Source organism: Hevea brasiliensis, chromosome 14 (genome assembly GCF_030052815.1).
Source record: "Hevea brasiliensis isolate MT/VB/25A 57/8 chromosome 14, ASM3005281v1, whole genome shotgun sequence".
NCBI classification, from domain to species: domain Eukaryota; kingdom Viridiplantae; phylum Streptophyta; class Magnoliopsida; order Malpighiales; family Euphorbiaceae; genus Hevea; species Hevea brasiliensis.
This window is the reverse complement of record NC_079506.1, coordinates 21638901-21666195: the sequence shown is the minus strand read 5'-3', so window position 1 is coordinate 21666195 and position 27295 is coordinate 21638901. Positions and strand designations below refer to the sequence as shown.

The 27295-nt window shown below is 32.0% G+C and overlaps 1 protein-coding gene, 1 long non-coding RNA gene and 1 pseudogene across 2 annotated transcripts; all 3 read left to right on the top strand.

The window, feature by feature from the left end:
• The first annotated feature begins 516 nt into the window (after positions 1-516).
• On the top strand, positions 517-9075 carry LOC110673504 (receptor-like protein EIX2; annotated as a pseudogene).
• A 2944-nt stretch (positions 9076-12019) lies between these two features.
• Positions 12020-12621, top strand: LOC131173148 (uncharacterized). The gene is made up of 2 exons (XR_009143385.1): positions 12020-12403; positions 12503-12621. It is a non-coding gene; the product is annotated as an uncharacterized LOC131173148 (long non-coding RNA).
• Positions 12622-18910: 6289 nt separating this feature from the next.
• LOC110673523 (receptor-like protein EIX2) lies at positions 18911-21924 on the top strand. The gene is made up of 2 exons (XM_058134431.1): positions 18911-20450; positions 20502-21924. Exons 1-2 carry the CDS (start codon positions 18925-18927, stop codon positions 21922-21924), a joined length of 2949 nt encoding a protein of 982 aa, XP_057990414.1. The 5' UTR covers positions 18911-18924.
• The last annotated feature ends 5371 nt before the right edge of the window (positions 21925-27295 follow it).

Below are 27295 nucleotides of genomic sequence, written 5' to 3'. Positions count from 1 at the left end.
TAATATATAATTGAGGATTGTGATGAATTTGAGTTTGAAATTTAATAACATGGAAAAAAATGTATAAAAAATTATTGAATGCATCCAGTATATATGCACTCCCTATCTAAATATAAGGTGCCACATTCTTAAAATTAAGAAAAAATTGACCGTTTTGTTTTTAAATAAGCACTATTTTTTAGTGTTATCTGGATATAATAATTTTCCAAAAAGTGTTTCTAATTGGTGGGGGTTAAAACCTGAAATTACGGCATAGAAAAAAAAAACCTGATAATACGGCATAAAAAAAAACCTGATAATACGCCACTTATTTTTTATTCAATGGCTGGTAAAAGCTGGTAGACTAAACTGTTTGCAGTCAGCTATACAGAATTAAAAATTGTTACAATTGGTTCCAGTTTTCTCAATAAATATCGTGGGACTGAAACTCACCTATGCATGCAGTTTTCTCAGAAAACTTTCTTGAAAATTAGACTAAATTCTTTGCTTCTGAACAGGGCATTGAGTGTTTGATCTATGGAGACCTTTCAATTTCTTTGGATCATCTGTCTGTTATCTGGAGAATTAATTTGTGGTGGGGTTGCTCAATTGGTGCACTGCAATGCAGCTGAGAGAGAGGCTCTTCTTGACCTCAAAATGGGTCTTAATGATAGCTGGAATCGGCTTTCCTCATGGCATGGAACCAATTGCTGTCAATGGTCAGGAATAGCTTGTCACAATACAACTGGTGCTGTTCTCGCAGTTGATCTCCCAAATTCATCAGGTCGTCAGCCATTAGGTAGGGAGATTAGACCTTCACTTGCAAAACTTAAGTCCTTGAAACATCTGGATTTAAGTGGGAACAATTTCACTGGTAAAATTCCTCATTTCTTGTCCTCTTTGGAGAACTTGCAATATCTAAACCTGTCATATGCTGGGTTTAGTGGTGCAATTCCTCCAGATCTTGGAAACCTCTCTAGCTTGCAGTTCCTTGATGTCTCTTATTGGGGTTTAACTGTTGATAATCTTGAATGGGTGAGCGGTCTTCTTTCACTAAAATATTTGGCAATGAATTCTGTACACCTTTCAAAGTTAGGAGGAGAATGGATTGAGCCATTAAACAAGCTTCCACTTTTATCTGAGTTGCACTTAGAATATTGTGGTTTATCTGGTTTCTCCTATTCTCTTCCTTCTCTTAATTTTACTTCGCTTAAAGTCCTAAACCTTCAGGGCAGCCTCTTCAAGGCTAAGTTGCCAACTTGGCTTGCGAACATTAGCAGCCTTGTATCTGTTGACATCGGAAATAGCATGTTGACTGGAAGGATTCCACTTGGTTTTGGTGAATTACCAAATTTGCAGTCATTGAAGCTTAATTATAATTTGAAACTCTCAGCAAGTTGCTTCCAACTATTTGCAAGAAGCTGGAAAAAGATACAAATTCTTGATTTATCTATCAATGGGTTGCATGGTAGACTTCCTACTCTTCTTGGAAATATGACATCTCTTATTCATTTTGATTTACACTTCAATTATATTGAGGGTGGGATTCCAAGCTCCATTGGCAAGCTTTCTAATTTGCAGTACATTGACTTGTATTTAAACAACCTGACCGGAAGTTTACCGGATTCAATTGGCCAGCTCAGGAATCTTGTCGAACTCCGGTTGAACAGTAACTTGCTTCAAGGTTCCATTCCTTCTTCTATTGGAAACTTACAGCGTTTGACTACCCTCACGCTTGCGTCAAATAAGCTAAATGGTACTCTGCCTGCTAGCATTGGACTGCTCTCTGAGTTGTCTTCCCTTGATGTTTCTCTCAATAAATTGACAGGTGTTATTTCAGAAGCACATTTTCGTAGGCTGGGGAAACTGGAGAAAATTGATCTATCAGAAAATTCTTTCATTCTAAATGTCAGCTCCAACTGGGTCCCTCCTTTCCAAGTCATTTTCTTGCAGATGGGTTCATGCCATCTGGGTCCTTCCTTCCCTTCTTGGCTTAGATCTCAAAAACAGGTCCACGTTTTAGATTTCTCAAGGGCTGGTATTTCCGGTTCTATCCCAAAATGGTTCTGGGACATGACTAGCATTCTAGCCTTTTTGAATGTTTCTTTCAATAGTTTAGAGGGTCATATACCAAATCCATTCAATGTAACTTCCTATGCAAATGTTGATTTGAGCTCCAACCAATTCAAAGGACCCATTCCTCTTCCAAATGTCTTCTTACTAGATCTTTCTAATAACCAGTTTTCAGGTAGTATACCAGAAAATATTGGTCAAGTCATGTCAATGTTGTCATTTCTTTCACTTTCTGGTAACGAGTTGACCGGTGCAATCCCAGTCTCAATCGGAGAGATATCGCTCGATGTCCTTGATCTCTCAAAAAATAACTTGGCAGGAAGCATTCCTTCAAGCATAGGAAATTGTTCTTCTCTCACTGTTCTAGACCTTCAAAAAAACAATTTGTCTGGTGGGATTCCAAACTCTATAGGTCAGATAACTGGGCTTCAAACACTTCACTTGAGCAACAATCAACTCTCAGGAAAAATTCCATCATCTCTTCAAAATTTGTCAAAGTTGGAAACTTTAGACTTCGGAAACAACATGTTGACAGGAAATTTACCACGATGGATTGGAGAAGATTTTCCGCGTCTCAGGATACTTAGTCTCAGGTCAAATAAATTTTCTGGAGAACTTCCCTTGGCACTTTCAAATTTGAGTTCCCTGCAAATTTTGGATCTGGCGGAAAACCAATTAAATGGTTCCATTCCTGCTAACTTGAGCAATCTTAAAGCCATGACTCAACAGCAGAACGTTAACCATTATTTGCTTTATGGAACTCTTTCTGAACATCACAATTACCAAGAGAACATATATGTGACCATAAATGGCCTTGAATTAAGGTACACTAGGACTCTTTCCTGCTAACCAGTATAGATATGTCTGGAAACAATTTAAGTGGAGAACTTCCTGAAGCAATAACAAAATTAGTTGGTTTGGAAGTTTTGAATCTATCAAGAAACCACATCAGTGGCCAGATTCCTAAGAGCATTTCAGAATTGCGTCAGTTGTTATCTCTTGATCTCTCAGGCAATAGGCTTTCAGGTCCTATTCCCCAAAGCATATCTTCATTGACATTTCTGGGGAATTTGAATGTGTCAAACAATAACTTGTCAGGCATAATACCTTCTACAAATCAGATGTCAACTTTTAATGCATCCTCTTTTGCTGGGAACCCTGGTCTATGTGGAGATCCTCTGACGGTGAAGTGTTCGAATGATTCAAACAATGGAGGTGACAATTATCCAGATGGTGGAGGGAAAGCAGATCAGGCTGACAATGGCAATGGCTTCATCGATAAATGGTTTTACATGAGCATTGGGGTGGGATTTGCAGCAGGTTTATTGCTTCCTTATTTAGTTTTTGCAATGAAAAGGTCTTGGGGTGGAGTGTACTTTGCATTTGTGGATGGAACTGCTTATAGATTGTCAAGTGAGAAAATGAAAGCAGCTACAAGAAGAAGAAATCGGGGGGCACGCTGACGTTTTTCATTTTTCTTTTGCAAGTCTTAAATTTCTTATACAATCTAGTGAAGTAATTCAGCAAGTCTGGGATGTTAAAGTTGCTTGAATTTGGAGAAAGGGAAATTTAGGAATAAACTTTTTGGAGGGATTATTAAGTGCTCTCATCACCTCTCATAGGAATGTGAGATTCATCCTCTCTATTAAGGAGAATTCACTTCTTTTGTAAAAGAGGGAATATTATTTTTATGTGCACCATAATATTTTATAATCTTCCAACTTCTTGTTATTTCAACTTAGTTGTATGCTATTTTTTGATTAATTAATTTAAAAGAGTTCAATTGCAAAAAATTATTTATAAAAAAAAAATTTAAAAATTCTTTCACTTTTTTTTTGAATGAAAATTTTGTTTAATTAAAAAAAATTAACTCTTTTATTTTATGCTTAAAAATTAACTAAAAAATCAGTTAAATTGAATTCTTAATAAGAGGAAAATTCTTCCAGCATTGACATTCTTTCATGACATCTACTAAGGAAGTCCAAAATTTTAGTCCAAAAGTTTTTAAAATTATAATTTTACCTACAAAATTTAATAATTTTAAAAAAAAAGTTATTGTTGGGACCTTTAAAAGTTTTTAAAACTATAATTTTACCTATAAAATTTAATGATTTTTTTCAAAAATTACTGTTTACTCTGTAAAATTTTTTAATTTAAAATTTTACCTGCAAAAAATCTACTGTATTTTTTAGAAAATTATTATTTACCCCTCTAATATTTTTATTTTTATTGTGGTCTTTGCACTTCTATGTAAATTTCATTTATATTTTTATATTATTCAATTTTTGATCTTTTAATATTATGTATTTTTATTTTAGTCCACATATTTTTATGGAGATTTCATTTAATTTCTTTTTAATATTTATTTTTGGCTCTTTAAAGATTAATTTCTAGTTCCACCCCTAAGTCTTGTCTTGGACTTTTGGGAAAGAATGTAAATAGATTGTTAGTGTATTAGAGTTAAACTCTGTTCATTTTGTGAAAAATATTTTTTATATTTTCTAACATAATTTTAAATTATTTGACATTTTAAATAAATTAAAAAGTAATAATAGCTGAATTCTAAATAACTAAGACCATATATATATATATAATATCAAGCAGTCAAAATGATTTAGAGGAGAAAATTGTTAAAAAAAAACATATGATTTTCAAATTTTTACAATTTTATTTTATATTATAAAAATTATTACTTAGACTCTTTTAACTTTTATCAATTTTATCCTTCCATTAACAAAATTATTATTTTATTAACAGATATGTTATGTCAATTATCACATCCTCTTTGACATTATACTAATGATAAGATATAATTATTAAAAGTTAAAAAGTATGAGGTTTAATTAGAAATTTAATTAGTATAGCCTAAAAAAATTAAAAGTATAGGGCATTATATAATTTTTTCTAAAATTATTAGATTTTAAAATATAAATTACTAATTATTATATTTTATGTAGAGTATTAATTAAAATATATAAATTAAAACGGTTCGAATGTCATTCAAGTAATATAACCAAATTTGGGTCTTTAAAATACTTATCGGATTCAAAAAGAATAATTTTCACTAGTACTTTATATATTGTTATTCCTAACATAGTTTAAAGACTAAAAAATATTTTTTTTCTTAAATATTTACTATAAAAATTATATATAATTAATTAAAATATATAGAACTACAATAATAATTAGCTTTTCTTAATTAGATAAAATTAGTTATATAAATCATTTTTTGCCATTAATTATGTTTAATACTAATTTTGTACCAATATTCAAAGATTATAAATTTTTTCAAAATTATTTTTTTTCATGTCATTTTAAGTATCTTTCTTTCAGTTTTCATTTTTTTTTTTTTTTGCTACTATTTTATTAAATTTTAATATTGAAACATTTTCATACCAATTAAATTAATCCAAATCAAATTATTAATTAATTCTTAATTTAAAAATAATTTAAAATTTTATATAAATTATAATAGAGTGAGAAAATTATAAAGAAAAACCTTTATACTTTTCAAATTTTTTATAGTTCTATCTATACTAAAAAATTACTAATTAAATTCCAATTGCACTTTATTGTGGCCTAATGTGACATCTCCATGGCATAATGTAAAATTAAAATTTCATTTACATTTATTTTCTAAAATATTTTTGATATCCTAATCTTATAAAATAAATAATAAATTTATAATTATATTTATTTTACTTAACATGATAATTTTATATTTATTTTTTTTATTAAGATACATAATATGTTCATATTTTATATATTATTATCTATGTAAATTAAATAATTAAAAATGATAAAATAATATAAAAATGAGCTTGAAAAAAATTAGGTTTTATGAGGTAAAAGGGACGGTGATATAAAGATGAGAGCCAAGAAAATGAGTTCTGCGAAGGAACAAAAATAGATGTAATTTTGTTATAAAAAATTTATTATGTGAAATTTATTTAAAATTTTTATAGTTACGGTTAGTGTCGGACATCTGTACAACGTGCGGCTAAATCAAAATCTCTTTGCCGGGACAGAAACTCACTGCTACTCTTTCCCATTTCTAAAGTTTCGAGTCTTCTTTCATGTCTGATCGCCACTGTCACAGAAATCAGCTACACGAGCTAGCTTCTTTATCCTAGTCATGTCATTTACAGTCACTTTATCATCTCCTTTGAGTTGAAGTTTCCAGGGTATGTTGAATATGAGAGGAAGATACAGAAGACTTCTGTGGTATAATTGACTAGTTTGGTGGGAATGGTACAGACAGATGACAAGGCCGGCAGGAAAAGACTAACAATCATTTAGCTCAACAGTCATAAGTGGCAGATTAGATTAAGGGTGGTCATAGCAGCATTTGAACCCACAATTCTGCTTTAAGTATCTTTGTCACTATTAGAGATTGATCCAAAGTGACAATTGTTTTATTTTCTGACTTTGTCTTAGGCACATTTTTTTTCTTCCTAAAATTTTGGTTGTTTGTTAGTAGTGGGAGCATTTTTTATTTAGTGCCAATTAATTCTGCTATTTTATTGTTTTCAGTTATTGTGTTAAGCCTATTTAAAGGCCACTTTGGTTCATGAATAAAATGCCTTTGTATGTCAAAGCTTTCTGCAGATTTGTGCCCACCATATGTTTGATTAAATTTCTCTTTGAGAACTAGTTATCTCTTTGCTGTCCTCACTTTATTGCTTGCTGTGATTATTTTATTTTGCAGCATTTGTGAGTTCTAGTGAGCCATCTTACGTTCCTTTCACAACAGAAGTGGTATCAGAGCCTCGTTCGATTGTAACCGGGCGTACGCTCATGGCATCTAATGGCAATGCAATGAATATTTCTCAACCATCAATTCCAATCATCAAAGGTGAATGCTATGAATTCTGGAGCATCAAAATGAAGACATTGTTCAAGTCTCAAGATTTGTGGGACTTGGTTGAGAACGGGTATCTGAGCGAGATGAAGAGGCTAGACTTAAAGAAAACAAGAACAGGGACTCCAAAGCAGCATTCTTCATCCAGCAAGCGATGGATGAGTCAATTTTTCAAAAATAGCGGCAGCAAATACAGTGAAAAGAAGCATGGATGACCTTGCGACGGCGTTCCAAGGTTCCTCAAAGGTAATCACGGTAAAACTCCAATCACTTCGCGTGATTTTGAAACCTTGCAAATGAAAAGCGGAGAATCGGTGCAGGATTTTCTGTCTAGAGTATCTGTAATAGTTAATCAAATGAGGTCTTATGGAAGTAATTCTTGATGTATTGTTGTTGAAAAAGTGTTGCGCAGATTTAACTCCAAAGTTTGATCATGTAGTGGCGGCTATTGAAGTCGAAAGACTTGGCTACTTACTCGTTTGATGAACTAATGGGATCTTTACAATCCCATGAGGCAAGGTTGAGCAGGCAAATGAAAAGAATGATGAAAAGGCTTTTCAAGTGATGGGAGTCATTTAAACAACAAGATGACTCAAGGAAGGCATTAACAGAGGGCGTGGTAGAGGAGGATATCGCGGCAAAGGTGGTAGAGGTAGAGGCAAAATTGGTGGACAAGATGAGCAAGGGCCAACAACAGAGGCGAGAAAAATTACAAGAGCAATATCCGGTGCTATAATTGCAAGCGGTATGGGCATGTGAAGGCGAGAATCTTTGGAGGAAAGAAAAGCAAGCAAATTTCTGAGAAGATGAGGAAGAGCTCAAGCTATTTATGGCCTCTCAAGATGACAACAAAGCCTCAAGTGACATTTGGTTTACGGACGTGGGTGTTCCAATCATATAAGCTGGAATAAAATCTTTGTTTAAGGAGCTTGGCGAGTCATACAAGTGAAAGTGAGACTTGGTGATGACAAACAAGTGCAAGTTGAAGGCAAAGGCACGGTGGCAATAAGCAAAGGCCACGATGTGAAGCTCCTTTACAATGTTTATTTTATTCCTTGTCTATCACAAAATTTGTTAAGTGTCGAACAACTTGTGTCTAGTGGATATTCAATTATGTTTGATGATGGCTCATGTGTGATTAGAGATAAAAAATCAGAACAGATTATTGTAGATGTTCACATGGCACCAAACAAGCTTTTTCCACTTGAAATTTCAAGTGTTGAAAAACATGCTCTTATTGTCAATGAAAATAGAGAGTCTAGATTATGGCATTTACGGTATGGGCATTTGAATGTAAAGTGCAAATTATTGAGTCAAAGGAAATGGTTTTGGGTTACCTAGAATTGAGTCATTAGATTTGTGTGAAGGGTGTGTATATGGGAAACAATGTAAAAAACCATTTCCTATAGGAAAGTCTAGAAAAGCATCTGAATGTCTTGAGCTTGTACATGCTGATTTATGCGGCCCCATGAAAACACAATCGTTGGGTGGGAGTCGTTATTTTCTGTTGTTCACAGATGAATATAGTCGCATGGTGGGTTTACTTCTTGCAATTCAAATCGAAACTTTTGACACTTTCAAGAAGTTCAAGGCACTTGTTGAGAAGCAAAGTGGAAAAAGCATAAAGGTCCTTCGCCGATAGAGGAGGGCGATTCGTGTCTCAAGAATTCAATCAATTTTGTGATGAACAAGGCACTGCAGAGAACTATGACACCATATACAGGAGCAAAGCGAGTGGTGAGCGCAAAAATCGCCTTATTGTTGAAATGGCAAGAAGTTTGTTAAAGGCTAAGGGAATGCTGATCATTTTGGGTTGAAGGTGTTGCGATTCTTTGTATATTTGTTGAATTTGTCACCAACAAAGGCTGTCCAAAACCAAACACCGTATGAAGCATGGAGTGGAAGAAGGCCTTGGGTAAGCCACTTAAAAATATTTGGTTGTATTGCCTATTCATTGGTAGATTCACATAATCATGACAAACTTGATGAAAAATCTATGAAATGTGTTTTGTTGGTTATTGTACTCAATCCAAAGCATATAGGCTTTACAATCTGTGAGTGGCAAGGTGATTGTTAGCGAGAATGTTGTGTTTGATGAAGAGGCAAGTGGTGTTGGCGGGAGAAATCGGATGACATTGATTCAAGATTCCAGCAGAAAATGAAGGATCACCAACCATTAGGCGACAAGCAACCCCTCCAAACACTCCTAGTCCATTCTCATCAACCTCACCAAGCACTACTTCTTCAAGTTCCTAGCGATGAGTGCATCGAAGGTGAAACTCCTCCAAGAAAATTCAGATCATTGGCTGAAATTTATGAAGGCACACAAGCCTTATTTGTGGTGATCCAACAACATTTGAAGAAGCGTGAGAAAAAGAAGAATGGCGCAATGCAATGTTAGATGAGCTTGAAGCAATCCAGAAGAATGAAACATGGGAATTGGTAGATCTTCCTCAAGATAAGAAAGCCATTGGAGTTAAATGGGTCTTTAGAACAAAGTTTCATGCGGATGGCGACATTCAAAAATACAAGGCACGACTCGTAGTGAAAGGCTATTCATAACAACAAGGTGTAGATTATGGCGACACCTTCTCTCGGTTACGGTTTGAAGCGGTGAGAATTGTAATAGCCTTGTGCTCAATTAAATTGGCCCATCTACCAATTTGATGTTAAATCGGCGTTCCTAAATGGGGAGTTAGAAGAAGAGGTGTATGTTTCTCAGCCTGAAGGTTTTGTTGTTCATGGAAAAGAAGACCAAGTCTACAGTGAAAGGCACTTTACGGATTGAAGCAGGCTCCACGGGCGTGGTACATCAAAATCGACTCTTATTTCCATCAGAATGGCTTTGAGAGAAGTAAGAATGAGCCCACTCTCTATACAAAAAGGCAAGGTAAAAATGATCTTCTAATTATTTGCCTTTATGTTGATGATATGATTTATATGGGCTCTTGTCCTTCTCTTATTGATGAATTCAAAGTCTGCATGAAAAAGAAGTTTGAGATGTCAGATTTGGGTGTGTTGCATTATTTTCTTGGGTTAGAGGTTAAGCAAGTTGAAGATGGTATTTTTGTGTCACAAAGGAAATATGCAACTGATTTACTTAAAAGATTCAGCATGTTAAACTGCAAAGTTGCAGCCACTCCTATGAACTTAAATGATAAGTTACAGGTTGATGATGGGACTGAACAAGCCAATGCAAGTCACTTTAGAAGCTTGGTTGGTGGCTTGATTTACTTAACACACTCACGGCCAAACATGGCATTTTCAGTTGGTGTAATTTCTAGGTTCATGCATAATCCTTCAAAGCATCATCTTGGAACAGCAAAAAGAATTCTGCGTTATGTAGCTGGAACCATTGATTATGGGCTGTGGTATGAAAAAGTATCATTTTTCAAGTTAAGTGGGTTCAGCTTGGCGATTGGGCTGGATGCTTGGAAGATAGAAGGAGCACTTGGGATATATTTTTAATCTTGGAGTGCAGTGCAATTTCTTGGAGTTCAAAGAAACAGAGCACGACAGCCTTGTCTTCATCAGAAGCGGAATACGCAGCGGCAACATCGTCAGCATGTCAAGGAGTATGGCTAAGGAGAATTCTTGCTGATCTCTGTCAAGAACAATCTGGAGCAACTGAAATTTTTTGTGACAATCAAGCAGCAATTGCCATGACAAAAAATCCAGTGTACCATGGAAGAACAAAGCATGTGGACATTCGTGTTCATTTTATTAGACATCTTGTGGCAGATGGAGAAATCAAATTACAGTATTGTAGCACAAATGAACAAGTTGCTGATATCTTCACAAAATCACTTCCACGGGACAAGCATGTCTACTTCAGAAATCAGCTTGGAGTTTGCAACTTTGAATCAAGGGGGAGTATTAGAGATTGATTCAAAGTGACAGTTGTTTTATTTTCTGACTTTGTCTTAGGCACGTTTTTCTTCCTAAAATTCTGGTTGTTTGTTAGTAGTGGGAGCATTTTTGATTTAGTGCCAATTAATTCTGCTATTTTATTGTTTTCAGTTATTGTGTTAAGCCTATTTAAAGGCCACTTTGGTTCATGAATAAAATGCCTTTGTATGTCAAAGCTTTCTGCAGATTTGTGCCCACCATATGTTTGATTAAATTTCTCTTTGAGAACTAGTTATCTCTTTGCTGTCCTCACTTTATTGCTTGCTGTGATTACTTTATTTTGCAGCATTTGTGAGTTCTAGTGAGCCATCTTACGTTCCTTTCACAACAGTCACCCTGCCATGGGACCTGCTTGCCAGTTGCCACCACAAAGGGGATGAACCAATGTATAACAATGGGGCAAGCTGTGTCACAAGAACACCCTGAAATAATGAACAGCATGTTCAGCAAGAATGTCTCATGAGATTGTTCCCTTATCACAAACACTGTTTGGATAATAGTTAATAAGTTTGCACTTTATGGTTGTGAATAGTAGAATCAACCATTTGTCATGCTATTCTGGAATTTATGCTGTGCAACGATGTGTGTACATCTGTACATGTGTTAGATTGGTGTATTCCCAAATCCAACAAAATGGAACACAGTTGAATTGCCAGATGGCCATTTATCTTTATCATGGGGCTATAGTAGTGTGCCTATGCATATCATTGTAAAAACCTCCTTGATTGATTTGATTAGTTTAATGCTTACCTTTTTTTTTTTCTTGCAGGTATATAAGGCCACAATTCTTCCACAACAATGCCTTACTTTCTTTAATCCAATATGTTATTTGACCTTATACAGATGACCTTGGAAATGTATTGCCTTATGCAGTGGAGGGTGTGGGGGTTCCTGTTGATCCCCTTGCTTTTGCTGGACTTTTAGGTGAGTCCTTGATCTTTTGGATCTCTGTTATGTATGCAATACTTTCTGGTTGGATATGAGATGAGACAACTTACCAAGCAAAGAAACAAATTAGTTAAGCAATTTTGTACTTTCTTTTTATCACCTTCTGATAAGTGAGTGTCAATGCTTAATATGGCCATGAAGAATGCTAAAGATTTAGGATATGTTCAGTCACATGGTACTGGTAAAAGTTTCCTGATAAAAGAATATAGTGAAGGATACAGATCCTTCTTGTACATCATTTATCCGTAGCCCTGGAAGCCAGGTGTAAACTGACTTGTACACTTGCTGTTAATTATCTGTTTTGAACTTTTATATTAGGACTATGCTTAAGGTCCTATTACAAACAATAATGAGAAGCAGAAGCTTTATAAGCACCTCTTTTGACTGATACAGACTTTGTGCACTGTAGCAATAATCAAGTTGGCAAATGAAACTGAAGAATGATGGATCATTCGATTTTTTATTTCCACAAATTCTACATTTATTAATTGTCATGGTTGCCATTATAATTATCATGTTATGATCAGTAACATTAATTTAGCGTACACTTTTACATTTGCTGATTGGTTATGTTGGGTTGTGAGCTGGTTTATGAGTTTGGCTAGCAGCCTGGGACAGCGAGACCCACTTGAAGTTTGTTGTTTTGGTTTGGTTGTTCTGGTTCTATATTTTTACAGAAGATGGTGTCCCGTGTTTGAGATCTTGACTCCTGACAATACTATGCGTCTGCAGGAATGGTTGTGACTTCATTGAATTTGTTGCCCTGTGGAAGACTGGAAGGAGGTCGCATAGCACAAGCTATGTTTGGAAGAAGCACAGCCACATTGCTTTCTTTTGCAACATCCCTCTTGCTGGGCATTGGTGGTCTGAGTGGAAGTGAGCTGTGTCTTGCGTGGGGAATATTTGCAACCTTCTTTCGAGCTGGGGATGAACTACCTGCTAAAGATGAGATAACTTCTTTGGTAAATGACAGATATGCTTGGGGGTTTGTTCTTGGCCTTATCTGTCTCCTCACTCTTCCCCAATGGAGGAGGAACCTTCTCCAACCCATTCTTAAGTGATCCATTTTTCCGGGGTGATCTTTAAGATTTATCTTTGTTCGTGCATAGAATTTTTCAAAGTGTAAAAGACGTATATCTATGTATATATTTTTCATGTAATCGATCAACTTTGAAACTGTGAAATTTCGGGTGAATTTCAATCAGAAATGTGTAGATATAATCATTATTGGTATATTATTTAAGTAAATGAAAATATAGCAATATAACATTTCTTTTATTTATATTTAATCTATTTAAAATGCTCTAAGAAATGTTTGTAAAATGAATCATAAAATATAAAGAAAATAAATACCACAAATAAATAAAAATTAATCATTTTCTTTTAATGTTTTGATTATTAAAATATCATTGAATAGGTTTGATGGAAAATTTTGGTTGAATATTATATTTTTCTATTTATATTAAGAGGTGGTTAATTTGATTTTGATGTGTCATATTGATTTATATAGTTTATATTATGATTTTTGATTTTTTTTAATATTAATTAAGTTAAAACTAATTAATTAATTGTTGTTGTTGTGTATATTATCTAATTTTAAGCGAAACCTAGAAATGATTTTCATTATTTTTGCTGATTTAGTTATTTTGTCAGTACTAATGAGTAATGATCCTTTGTTGAAATAACATGTACTAAACCATTATCAATAATTCTATAATGGATATGGAAGTTGAAAAAAAAAAAAAAGAAGAAGAAGACGGAAGACGACTTTTATGGCGTGTGAAAGGTGATGATTTCGAAGAAGGTGACTAAGGGTAGGGTGAGTATTCGATTCAAATCAAATTAAATTGAACTAAATCGAATTAAATTATAAAAATCAAATTACATATTTTAGAAACTGAATCGAATTAAAATGGATAAAAATCAAATCGAATCGAACCGTTCTATTTCGGTTCGGTTCAATTTAAATAGATTGGTTTTGATTTTTTAATTTAGATTTGATTTTTAAGTTTTTTGGCCTAATTTTGACTTTGGTTTGAACCTAATAATCATTAATCAATGAAATTAAACAATTTATATATATATATAATTAAATATAATTCATGAATTTTCCATAAAAATAAATCAATTCAAAAATTGATTTAGTTCGATTTAAATATATAAAATTACTATTCGGTTCAATTCACTGATTTTTTTCTTCAAAACTGAACCGAACCAAAATAATTGAAATTTTTATAATATAAAATCAAACCAAACTGATTAAATTTTAAAACCAAACCGATTGAACCGAAGATTTGGTTCGATTCAATTTTTTAGTTTAAACTGAAATTTGCTCACCCCTAACAAAGGAGGTGTTTAGTTTACGTATTGGATATAACTGATAGCTGATGACTGATAGGTGAACTAGAGTTTTTGGTAAGCTTCAAAAAATAAAGCTGATGACTGATAGGTAATTGATATGCTACCTATCAGTTGCAGTTTGTATCAGCTCTATTTTTAGAGCTATTTCTTATCGACTGATAGCTGATTTGATTTTATTTTTTATTTTGACTATATTATCCATTTTTATTTAACTAAAAATTAATTTGATTAATACTTTTATTTTTTTATTTATAATTTTAATATTTTAACTAAGATATTTCAACTTTATTAAAATATTTTTTTTATTAATAACATAAAATATAAAATATTTATTTATATCTAAAAATTTAAAATTAATTATAAGTTTTCCTTTATCAACAATAATAATTACTTTATTATTTTATCTATATTTTAAAAGTTATTTAATTATTTTTTAAAAAAATTTAATTATTTTCTTATTTCAATAATAAAATAAATGATATAATATAATAGATTAATAATTATATATTTATTTTAATAATATAATAAATAATATAATATATTAATTTAATAATTATATATTTAATTTAATAATAAAATAAATAATATAATAAATTTATAATTTTATATTTATTTCAATAATAAAATAAATTATATAATATATACCTTTATTAATCATTTCGCATATAAATGGTAACAACTAAATATAGTATTACTAAACACGAACATAAATCGGCTATCATCAACTACATTTATCGGCTATCGGCTAATAATGTAACTATCAATTAACAATTATCAATTTGTATTCAACGATTAAACCAGCAGCCCTAAATTAGAAGAAATGGCAGGAAAGGCTTGTTCCAAGAAAGTGTTACAGATTAGAAAAAGAAAATATTGGGGTGGATGTATAAGGTGCAAAATGGAATAGAAGATTATGCTAATTGAAATATACTTAAATGACCCGTAATTCAATAGAATTAATTGATAATTTCATTTACAGTATTAGAATTTTATTGAGCTATGTATAGATAGATGGAAGATTTGATGTATCAATATTTTACGTTTGAACGTGCTAAGTTTTGTCCTCCCAACTTAAATTTCTGGTTTCGCTTGATTATATTACCTGAAAAATACTTGAATTCATTTAAATTTATATATTTTAATTAATAATTTATATAAATTATATATCATTTATTAATTATATATTTTAAAATTTAATAATTTTAGAGAAAATATATAAAAACTGTATTTTTAATTTTTTTAATTATATTATATACTAATTAAATTACCATTTAAATCATATACTTTTGAGCCTTTTCTAATTATATCTTATTGTTGGCGTGACGTGATAAATCCATTATGTAATTAATATACGAATTCAACGATGGTGGAATATAATTAGTAAAAATTGAAAAATATAGTGTTGTGCACTGTGGTAGTGTGTAAACTGCAAAGAAATAAAGCAAATACACAAAACACTAATATTTACGTGGTTCACCCTCTCAACATAAGATTACATCTTCAGGCATGCCATCTTCCACTATCAACAATAAATAAATCATCGTTACAAGCTCATAGCTATACTACTCATCATTCCAATTACACCCAAGAGAATCCATACAATATCAAATTGTTCATAGTAAATATATTAGTTAGTCCTTCTCAGTCTCCTCTAGACATAACCCAATATATTTACTATTACAACACTACACCACAAAGGGTGCCTTCAACTATATGGGCAAAAGCCTTCTCACCAATGGACAAGAATCCCTTCCTCTTGAATTCTATGTCTTTACTCCACCTTCTGCAATGGACAAGTGACCTTCATCAATGGGCAGAGTCAAATCCTCAGCAATTGACAAGGCCCCTCTTTACAATGGGCAACAGCCTCACTCCATGAACTGAAAGCCAAATAACCCTTTCCACCATTCTCCTATTTATAGTATTAATTCCCTCAATTAGGAGTCCCACTCAATTTAGAAATAACACTAAAATAAGAGTTTTACTTTATATAGGAAATATTCCTCTATCCTATTGAGGAATATTTCTCCTACTCAAATTAGAAAAACGTCTCTTCAAATCTTACTAGGATTTCGAGTCATAATTCTAACAATCTCCACCTTGACTCAAAATCCATCAACCATTGCATACCTCAAATTCTTGGGTGCCTTCAATCATCACATCTCTATGCTTGAACTCGAACCCTTCAAATCATCAATCTTTCCAATCTTCATCTTGGATGTAACTTGCTTCTTTGCTTCTTTGCTTCTTTCTTCAAAAACTTTTCACGTAATCAATCTTCTTGATTTTGCATCAAGAGCTTCACTTCAATTTCAACTCACCATCATCACCATTATTGCATGTGCGACTTTTACATGTCGCAGTAGCTCCACCTTCAACCAAACTCACCAATATTATTTCCATGTTGTGATACCAATTGTTGTGTACTGCGGAAGTATGTAAACTACAAAGAAATGAAGCAAACACACAAAACACCAATACTTACGTGATTCACCCTCTCAACATACGGCTACATTCACGGGCATGCCATTTTCACTATCAACAATAAATAAATCATCGTTACAAGCTTATAACTATACTACCCATTAACCCAATAACACCCAAGAAAACCCATACAATATCAAACTGCTCATAGTAAATATATTAGTTAGTCCCTCTCAGTCTCTTCTAGACATAACCTAATATATTTACTATTACAACATTACACCACAAAGGGTGCCTTCAACTATATTAACAATAGTACTCTCACAAATGGATAATAATCACTTTCTCATGAAAAATATCTTTTAACTCCACCTTAACACAAAGCATTTCTCCACTATAATGTGTAAGTGCACCTCATAAATGTGAAGAGCCAAATCCTTAGCAATTGGCAAGGCCTCTCTACAATGGGCAACATGACCTCACTCCATAAGTTGAAAGCCAAATAACCCTTTCCACCATCTCCTATTTATAGTGTTAATTCCCTCAATCCTAATCTGATTAGAGTCCCACTTAATTTAGGAATAACACTAAAATAGGAGTTCTACTATATAGAAAATATTCATTTATAGAAAATATTTCTATATCCTATTAAGGAATATTTCTCTTACTCAAATTAGAAAAAAGTCCCTTTAAATCTTACTAGAATTTTGAGTTATAATTCTAACATATATGATTAAATTGATTCTTTAAACTTTTATTTGAAAATAAGATTTAAACCGCCCCATAAAACTGCAAATGAATCGAAATTTTGACTAAATAAATTAGCAGACTTCGATCGTTAATCCAATTTAAGTTCACTCCAAATCACAAATCGAAACCAATTTGTTGCCAAGCTACTTCATCTTCCAACGTTACAATGGCAAACCTTAAATGACGGTTGCTTTTACTATAGAAGAAGTGAAGGAAAAAACATGATATCTATTCTTGTTCTTTTTGACTGAAAAGATTAAAATATATAATTAAAATTACTCTTTAGGAATGGCATTTACTTTCCAAAAGCATTATATTAAATAATAATTATATTAAAAAAATTATTAAATAATTAATATAGTTAATTTATTTAATAAAATTTATTCAGTTTTATTATTAAATCGATAATTTAAACCTTAATAATCGTTTTTTTTTAATAATTTATAAATTTTTCGATAATCACTTAAAATAACTTTCCGAAATATTTAAGAAATTTCCCTCGAGTCCTATGAGCAGCTGGTCATCAACTTAACTATTTTTTTCTGAATTAATTAATAAACAAAAGATCGTGCATGATGGGCAAATCGTGAAATAGACGGCAAAGTCCCTTTTTTAAAAATAATAAAATAATGCTAAGAATTGATAAATATGGAAACTTCACTTGCTTATGGATTAATATGAAATAAAATAAGAATATAATGAATATTATTTTATATTTTAAATATAAAACAATTTTTTTTAAATTAATTAAATCATGTAAACTAGTTACTTAATTTCGTAAATTAAATAAGTGAAAATTTGTTATTATTGTGGCTCCAATATCTTTCAAGATTAAGCATCCATTATGAAAATATGTGTATAAAATATATAAATTAATATGTCTTAACAAAAATGCTTTCATTAATCAATTAGACATAAAAGTAGGGATGACAACAAATCAAATTTTTATGGGTGCTCATTCTAACTGAAACCTGATAAAATAGATTGAGACAATATATAATCGGGTTTGGAGGCAACCAATTTCGGAAATTGAGTTATCAAAAGTCTTTTCGGCTGGATCTCCTAGTTAATAACATAACAGAACTTTTCAAAAGAAAATGTAGTACCCCATTAAAGCAATCACTGCGGATAGTCATTATATCTACCCAATGAAGATAGATGGCCACTGTCCTCTAGGATCTCGATTATGTGATAGTAATTGTGATATGCATCTTTTTTTTATTTAAATATAAGGTGTCATCTTTTTTAAATTAAGGAAAAACTGACTTTTTATTTTTAAGAGGGCACTATTAGGTTTTAGTGCTATGGCTCGTACAATAATTTTCCAAAAAGTGTAGCTAATTGGTGGGGATCAAAACCTGAAAATACGGCATAAAAAAAAAAAAAAAAAAAAAACCTGATAATACGCCACTTATTTTTTATTCAATGGCTGGAAAAAGCTGGTAGACTAAACTGTTTGTAGTCAGCTATACAGAATTAAAAATTGCTGCAATTTGTTCCAGTTTTGCCTTTAAATGTCGTGGGATGAAACTTACCTATGCATGCAGTTTTCGTAGAAAACTTACTTGAAAATTAGTCTAATTTCTTTGCTTTTGAAGAGGGCATTGAGTGTTTGATCTATGGAGACCTTTCCATTTCTTTGGATTATCTGTCTGTTATCCGGAGAATTAATTTGGGGTGGGTTTGCTCAATTGGTGCACTGCAATGCAGCTGAGAGAGAGGCTCTTCTTGACCTCAAAATGGGTCTTAATGATTCCTGGAATCGGCTCTCCTCATGGCATGGAACCAATTGCTGTCAATGGTCAGGAATAGCTTGTGACAATACAACTGGTGCTGTTCTCGCAGTTGATCTCCCAAATTCATCAGGTCGTCAGCCATTAGGTGGGGAGATTAGACCTTCACTCGCAAAACTTAAGTCCTTGAAATACCTGGATTTAAGTGGGAACAAATTCAGTGGTAAAATTCCTCATTTCTTTTCCTCTTTAGAGAACTTGCAATATTTGAACTTGTCATTTGCTGGGTTTAGTGGCGCAATTCCTCCAAATCTTGGAAACCTCTCTAGCTTGCAATTTCTTGATGTCTCTTCATTTAGTTCAAATGTTGATAATCTTGAATGGGTGAGTGGTCTTGTCTCACTAAAGTATTTGAATATGTATTCTGTAGACCTTTCAAAGGTAGGAGGAGAATGGATTGAGCCATTGAACAAGCTTCCACTTTTATCTGAGTTGCACTTAGAATTCTGTGTTTTATCTGGTTTCATATATTCTATTTCTTCTGTTAATTTTACTTCCCTTAAAGTCCTAAATCTTCGAGACAACTCCTTCAAGGCCAACTTACCGAATTGGTTTGTGAACATTAGCAGCCTTGTATCTGTTGACATCAGAAATGGCATGTTGACTGGAAGGATTCCACTGGGTTTTGGTGAATTACCAAATTTGCAGTCATTGAAGCTTAATTATAATTTCGATTTCTCAGCAAGCTGCTTCCAACTATTTTCAAGAAGCTGGAAAAAGATACAAGTTCTTGATTTATCTATTACTGAGCTACATGGTAGACTTCCTGCTCTTCTTGGAAATATGACATCTCTCATTCAATTTGATTTACACTTCAATTATATTGAGGGTGGCATTCCAAGCTCCATTGGTAAGCTTTCTAATTTGCAGTACATTGACTTGTCGTTAAACAACTTGACCGGAAGTTTACCAGATTCAATTGGCCAGCTCAAGAATCTTGTCGAGCTTCGGTTGAACAATAACTTGCTTCAAGGTTCCATTCCTTCTTCTATTGGAAACTTACAGCGTTTGACTACCCTCACGCTTGCGTCAAATAAGCTAAATGGTGCTCTGCCTGATAGCATTGGACTGCTCTCTGAGTTGTCTTCCCTTGATGTTTCTCTCAATAAATTGACAGGTGTTATTTCAGAAGCACATTTTCATAGTCTGGGGAAACTGGAGAACATTAGTTTATCAGAAAATTCTTTCATTTTGAATGTAAGCTCCAATTGGGTCCCTCCTTTCCAAGTCATTGCCTTGGAGATGGGTTCATGCCATCTAGGTATGTCCTTCCCTTCTTGGCTTAAATCTCAAAAACAGGTCCACGTTTTAGATTTCTCAGGGGCTGGTATTTCCGGTTCTATCCCAAATTGGTTCTGGGACATGACTAGCAGTCTAGCCATTTTGAATGTTTCTTTCAATAGTTTAGAGGGTCATATACCAAATCCATTCAATATAATTTCCTATGCAAGTGTTGATTTGAGCTCCAACCAATTCAAAGGACCCATTCCTCTTCCAAATGTCATCTTACTAGATCTTTCTAATAACCAGTTTTCCGGTAGTATACCAGAAAATATTGGTCAAGTCATGTCAGTGTTGTTATTTCTTTCACTTTCTGGTAACAAGTTGACTGGTGCAATCCCAGCCTCAATTGGAGAGATATCGCTCGATGTCCTTGATCTTTCAAAAAATAACTTGGCAGGAAGCATTCCTTCAAGCATAGGAAATTGTTCTTCTCTTACTGTTCTAGACCTTCAAAAAAACAATTTGTCCGGTGAGATTCCAAACTCTATAGGTCAGATAACTGGGCTTCAAACACTTCACTTGGGCAACAACCAACTCTCAGGAAAAATTCCATCATCTCTTCAGAATTTGTCAAAGTTGGAAACCTTAGACTTCGGAAACAACATGTTGACAGGAAACTTACCACGATGGATTGGAGAAGCTTTTCCGCGTCTCAGGATACTTAGTCTCAGGTCAAATAAATTTTCTGGAGAACTTCCCTTGGCACTTTCAAATTCGAGTTCCCTGCAAATTTTGGATCTGGCAGAAAACCAATTAAATGGTTCCATTCCTGCTAACTTGAGCAATCTCAAAGCCATGACTCAACAGCAGAACGTTAACCATTATTTGCTTTATGGAACTCTTTTTGACGATCACAATTACCAAGAGAACATATATGTGACCATAAATGGCCTTGGATTAACGTACACTAGGACTCTTTCCCTGCTAACCAGCATAGATATGTCTGGAAACAATTTAAGTGGAGAACTTCCTGAAGCAATAACAAAATTAGTTGGTTTGGAAGTTTTGAATCTATCAAGAAACCACATCAGTGGCCAGATTCCTAAGAGCATTTCGGAATTGCGTCAGTTGTTATCTCTTGATCTCTCAGGCAATAGGCTTTCAGGTCCTATTCCCCAAAGCATATCTTCATTGACATTTCTTGGGAATTTGAATGTGTCAAACAATAACTTGTCAGGAATAATACCTTCTACAAATCAGATGTCAACTTTTAATGCATCCTCTTTCGCTGGGAACCCTGGTCTATGTGGAGATCCTCTTACGGTGAAGTGTTCTAATGATTCAAACAATGGAGGAGACAATTATCCAGATGGTGGAGGGAAAGCAGATCAGACTGACAATGGCAATGGCTTCATTGATAAATGGTTTTACATGAGCATTGGGGTGGGATTTGCAGCAGGTTTATTGCTTCCTTATTTAGTTTTTGCAATGAAAAGGTCTTGGGGTGGAGTATACTTTGCATTTGTGGATGGAACTGCTTATAGATTGTCAAGTGAGAAAATGAAAGCAGCTGCAAGAAGAAGAAATCGGGGCGCTCGTTGACGTTTTTCATTTTTCTTTTGCAAGTCTCGGATTGTTTGAATTTGGAGAAAGGGAAATTTAAGAATAAACTTTTTGTTTCTTCAACTTAATTGCTTGCCCTCTTCTTACTAATTAATTTAAAATAGTTAGTTTGGAATAAATTATTTGTAAAGACAAATTTAAAAGAATTATTACATAATTATGTATAATTTTTTAAATAAAAAAATTTTAAATTAAAAATAATTAATTAAATTAATTTCTTAAAAAATTTTACCTTCGAAACAAGGGAGCGTTAACATAATTCCATGACATCTACTAAGGAAGTGTTGCAGGAGCAGCGGTTACTCCAAAAGTTTTCAAAATTATAATTTTACATATATAATTTAATAAATTTTTTTAAAAAAATTATTGTTTGACCCTTAAAAGTTTTCAAAATGAAAATTTTATTTATAAACTTTAATTAATTTTTTCAAAATTACTATTTGCTCTGTAAAAACTTTTAAATTTAAAATTTAACCTATAAAATTTTAGTGTATTCTTACAAAATTACTATTTGCCTCTCTAATATTTTTATTTTTATTGTATTTTTTATACTTCTATGTAAATTTCATTCATATTTTTATATTATTCAATTTTTGATCTTTTAATATTATATGTTTTTATTTTAATTTATATATTTTTATCAAGATTTCATTTAGGTTTTTTTTTTTTATAGAAATTGTATTTAAAATCAATATCTTACTCTATAAGTCGAACACTCGCTTTTGTTCATCCTATTTTTCCAGACTACAGGAGAAATTCTTTTTTAGAATAACTTGTTTCCTTCCTCGTAATTTTATTAGCGATTTAGTGATTTGTATTATGATTTTCCAAAATTATAATCTAGAATACTGCATGTATTAGCAAGAGTAATAATCTCATCAAGTATTATATAAATTTAAGTTTTGGCGTTTTACTAAATGCAAAATTTTTATGATATTTAAAATGTTTGCAAACTGATGGTATCGGTGAAATTTGTGTTCCCTGATTTTAGTTTTGATGGTTATGGGGTTGAGTTGACCCAAATAAAAATGTAATATTTTATTTTATTTTATTTACAAAATAGGCATCAGTTTTTGGCCCTGGTTATGAATTTGAGAATAATAAGGCTTACTATAGGCCTCGAAGGTTTTATACTGACCTAGGTTTTAATGCCGGTACGGCTCGAGGGATCGGGTCGTGACAGAAATAAGAATGAAAATGGAGATACTTAAGTAAATAGTATCAAAAGATTTATAATATTTGAATATTGATATGAAATTGATTTCGAATATAACTTAATAGAAAAAAAAATTCACATAGCTAATTTTAACTAGTTTGAGAGACTTAATTATTATTGTTATTGTATGTTATTTAATTAATTATATGTAACTTTATAGTAAATATTTAAGGAAAAAAATTAATTTTTAGTCTTTACATTATGCTAAGATGACAACATATAAAATATATATATATAAATTATTCTATTCGAATTCAATTAGTAATTTAAATACCCAAAACCAATTATTTTACTTAGAAAATACTTGAACCCATTTAAATTTACATATTTTAATTAATAATTTACATAAAATATATTTATAATTAATAATTTATATTTTAAAATTTTTAATAATTTTAGAGAAAATACAAAAAATCTATATTTTCAATTTTTTAATTATATCGCATATCAATTAAATTCTATACTTTTTAACTTTTTCTAAAATTATTGTGATAAATTCGTTATATTTAGAATATAAAATTAATTAATTGTAACATACCTTACCGTCTAAGCGTAGGCGGCGAGGCATGTCACACTCGATCTAGGAGCACCTATCTTATATTATTTTATTCCTAAATAAATTTTTTTTTCTTCTTGCCCTTTTAATTAATCATTCAATTTATTTATGAGGGAAAAACTGGCGGAGTTTTCCCTATTGTATTACCGTTTAGTGTATTTCACTATTCACCTGCTTGAAATTTTTCAATAACATTCTACAATAAAAATCTCATCAATTATTCTCACAATCAACTCATATTCCAAATATCATCCATATATTTCAATTTCATATTCATTTCCATGCATGCACAATTTATATATAAAAATTCTCAAGTTTTATTAATTTACATGATTTACAGAATGATTACATGAATTTATAATTTACATGATCTATAAATTAATTACAATTTCATAATCTATATTTCAACATACAATTCATAATTTACATTATAAATAATAACTAATTATAATGTACAAAATACATAATATAACCTATATGAGCTTTATCTACATACATTGCTGAGGAGGTGATAACCTTGAATACTCTGCAGATTGGAACTCCAAAATCGATCTAATGTCTACTAGGCTTTGTCTCCAGTACCTGTGCGAGGAAAACAAATCCATTGCGCTAAGCATTTCTACTTAGTGGTGCAATAATATAACAAGAAAATAATATATACAAATAAAGAAAGAATGGATCATAATTTGGATATTCTAGAATTTAATCTAATTTAATATAATACTTCTAGCATCAACTATTTTTTGTTCTAATTTATTCCTCTTCAGAAGCGCTTAATTCCTAAATTCACAGTAATAATATACAATCCACAAAAATTCTAAGAATATTATTCTTAACTTTATATAATTATGAAAATGTGCATTTGTAATGTTTATTTAAGTTATATTTTTATTGCTAATCTTTTTATCATTTCGTTCAATACTTGCTAGGTTATCTTAGATTATTTTATAATAATTAACGTTCTCAGAGTCATTTTATAATAGATAAATTTTAACATCAGTCCAGTTCATTTCAGTTCTTTCTATTAAATAGATTCTTAGAGCTAATCTAATTTATTTCAGGTCTTCTTACTCATTTAGTTAATCTCTAATATTTTTAATTTCTAATATTTTTAACTTATTTTAACAAATTACACTGCCCAAGTAATCTATGATAGGCTGATTAAACTGGATAAGCGGGTCACTGGGCACTGGACACCGTGGTGTCTTGGGCCGTCATACCATGAGACGTGAAATACGGAACGTCAACCATGTATGAAATCAGTATGGCTAAAAGCCATGATAACAGATCAGTATGACTAAAAGCCATGATAACAGATAATCGGGGATAAAAGCCATAAATAAGGCATAAAACCTTACGCAGTACTGCTAAAACAATACCCTATTGGCATGCCAATCTATCAAATCTGATAGAAGTGTCTAGGCAATATATAAGCACATTAGTACCATTAAATGTTCCTAAGTTTTACTATTTCATTTTATTTTCTAATTATAATCTATAGTATTTAAATTTTATTCATAGCAGAAGCATAAATATCTAATCTCATTTTTACATAACTTTATACATTCATCCTAATTTATACATTCAAATTTATACATTCATTATATTATCCATATTGATCACAATTCATAACAATTATTCTCATATATAACTGTACTCAAAGCAATTTTTCCTTTCTCAAATAAAGAGAACTAATGTCTCATGCTTACATTCTTTTGATTCATTTATTCATTATACCATTTATATAAATTATCATTCAGATTCCAAATAATCCATGAACATTTTATGGATTTTAGATTAACTTAAATTTCTCTTTTTAATCATTTATTTTGAAGTAGTATAACTTTAATTTTAAAGAAATAAGTAATGACTGTCCAGGGTGCTGAACCCTGTAAGTCTATTCATTTCCAGATTTTCTATTTTTATTGGTCATACAATTCCAAGCACTCAGGCTTAGAATTGGTTCCAGGTTCCTAAAATAAAGTCCTAAGTCTTCATCTTATTTATTCATATTAATTTGTATTATGTCAATTAAAGTTTTAGGGCTCCAGTTATGGTCAAATAACAATAACTGGTTCATTATTTTCTTCTAAATCCAGAACCAAAAAAATTCTGGAATCCCAATCTTGTCCAAATGGTTGAACATATTACAGTCATAATTTTTACCTAAGGTCCTTTATATTGGTTATTCCCTTATGTCCTAGGGTCACTCAAATTCAAGAATTTTTAATTCACTAATTACACTATATATATTAGTACTCATAATGGCTTCTTTAATTTATTATTTCTTATATTTTTTGAGTTACTATTCACACATTACTATTCACTCAATTTGTTGACTTTTTCATATATAATTTGTATACAAATTTTAGATACATAATTATACCACATTTTGAGTTCTAAATTTATTGGCATTGATTGCCAATTGTACTTCAAAGCCTCCTAGAAGTATTTTCAAAAATTCAGTTTTTGTGTCCTATGTTTACTGTTCCATTGGTCTAAGCTACAGTGAGAATTTGGCAAACTTTTCTTTATCAAAGTTGTTCCTTTATGTGTCTTCTTTAATTCCCTTTTTGAATCACTCCATTTAGAGTTTTGTAACTCAAGTTATGGCCAAATTACCATAACTGGCCGGATTAGTCTCTACCCAGAATTTCTGGGCAAAAACCAATTCTGGCAGTTTTGGTGTCCTGAATTTGATGGACAATTTCATTAAGTTCTGATCAAAATTTAGAGTTATGTTCTTCATGAAAGTTGTTCTAAATTGTCTAAGCTTTCTATTGATATAAATATGAGGTCAATTGGACATTTCTACACTGAGTTATGACCATTTGAACAAACACTGTTCATTTGGTCATTTTCCGGGGATAGCTTGTGTGTTACCCGGATTGAGGCAATTTTTAGGTCAACTTAAATTGGTTTTCTGGGCAGGGTTTCTTCATAAAAAATGTGGGAAATTGTCCAACGTTTCATCTTCAATTGGCCTCACACCAATTGGAGTAACACAACTCTAGTTATGATCATAATTATGTACTGGACTCAAGGTTTAAAAATTCCTGTAAAGAAACTACACTTCCAATAGCCCAATTCCATCAACTACCAACTTCAAATTGCAACCAACACACATCAATTGCTCAACAATTGACCTCAACATCCACAATTAAGCATCATAACATCATTTCTCCCAAATTGGTTCTAAACCCTAACTTCAAAATCACAATTTCATACTATACATGCAAATTTAACTTACTTTTCATATCTAGCACCTCTCCTAAGTTAGAATTCAAGTTTAAATCTCATTAAACACATCACTTCCTCCATATACCTAGGCTGGCAAAATTCCTCCGATGCATACATACCCGATTTTATAAATTCTTCTTGCTATTTCCCATGCTTAGAAACCAAATCCAAGAATTAATCAAGAAAATAATGGAGAATAAGCACTAACCTTAGTGGCAGAATTTTCTCTTAGCCCAACTTAGATTTTCCTTCACTTTCTTTCTTTTTCTAGGCTGCCAAACACTCTCCCAAGAAAATTGACAAGGTTTAATGAAGGAAAGAAGGGTATTATGGTGGGA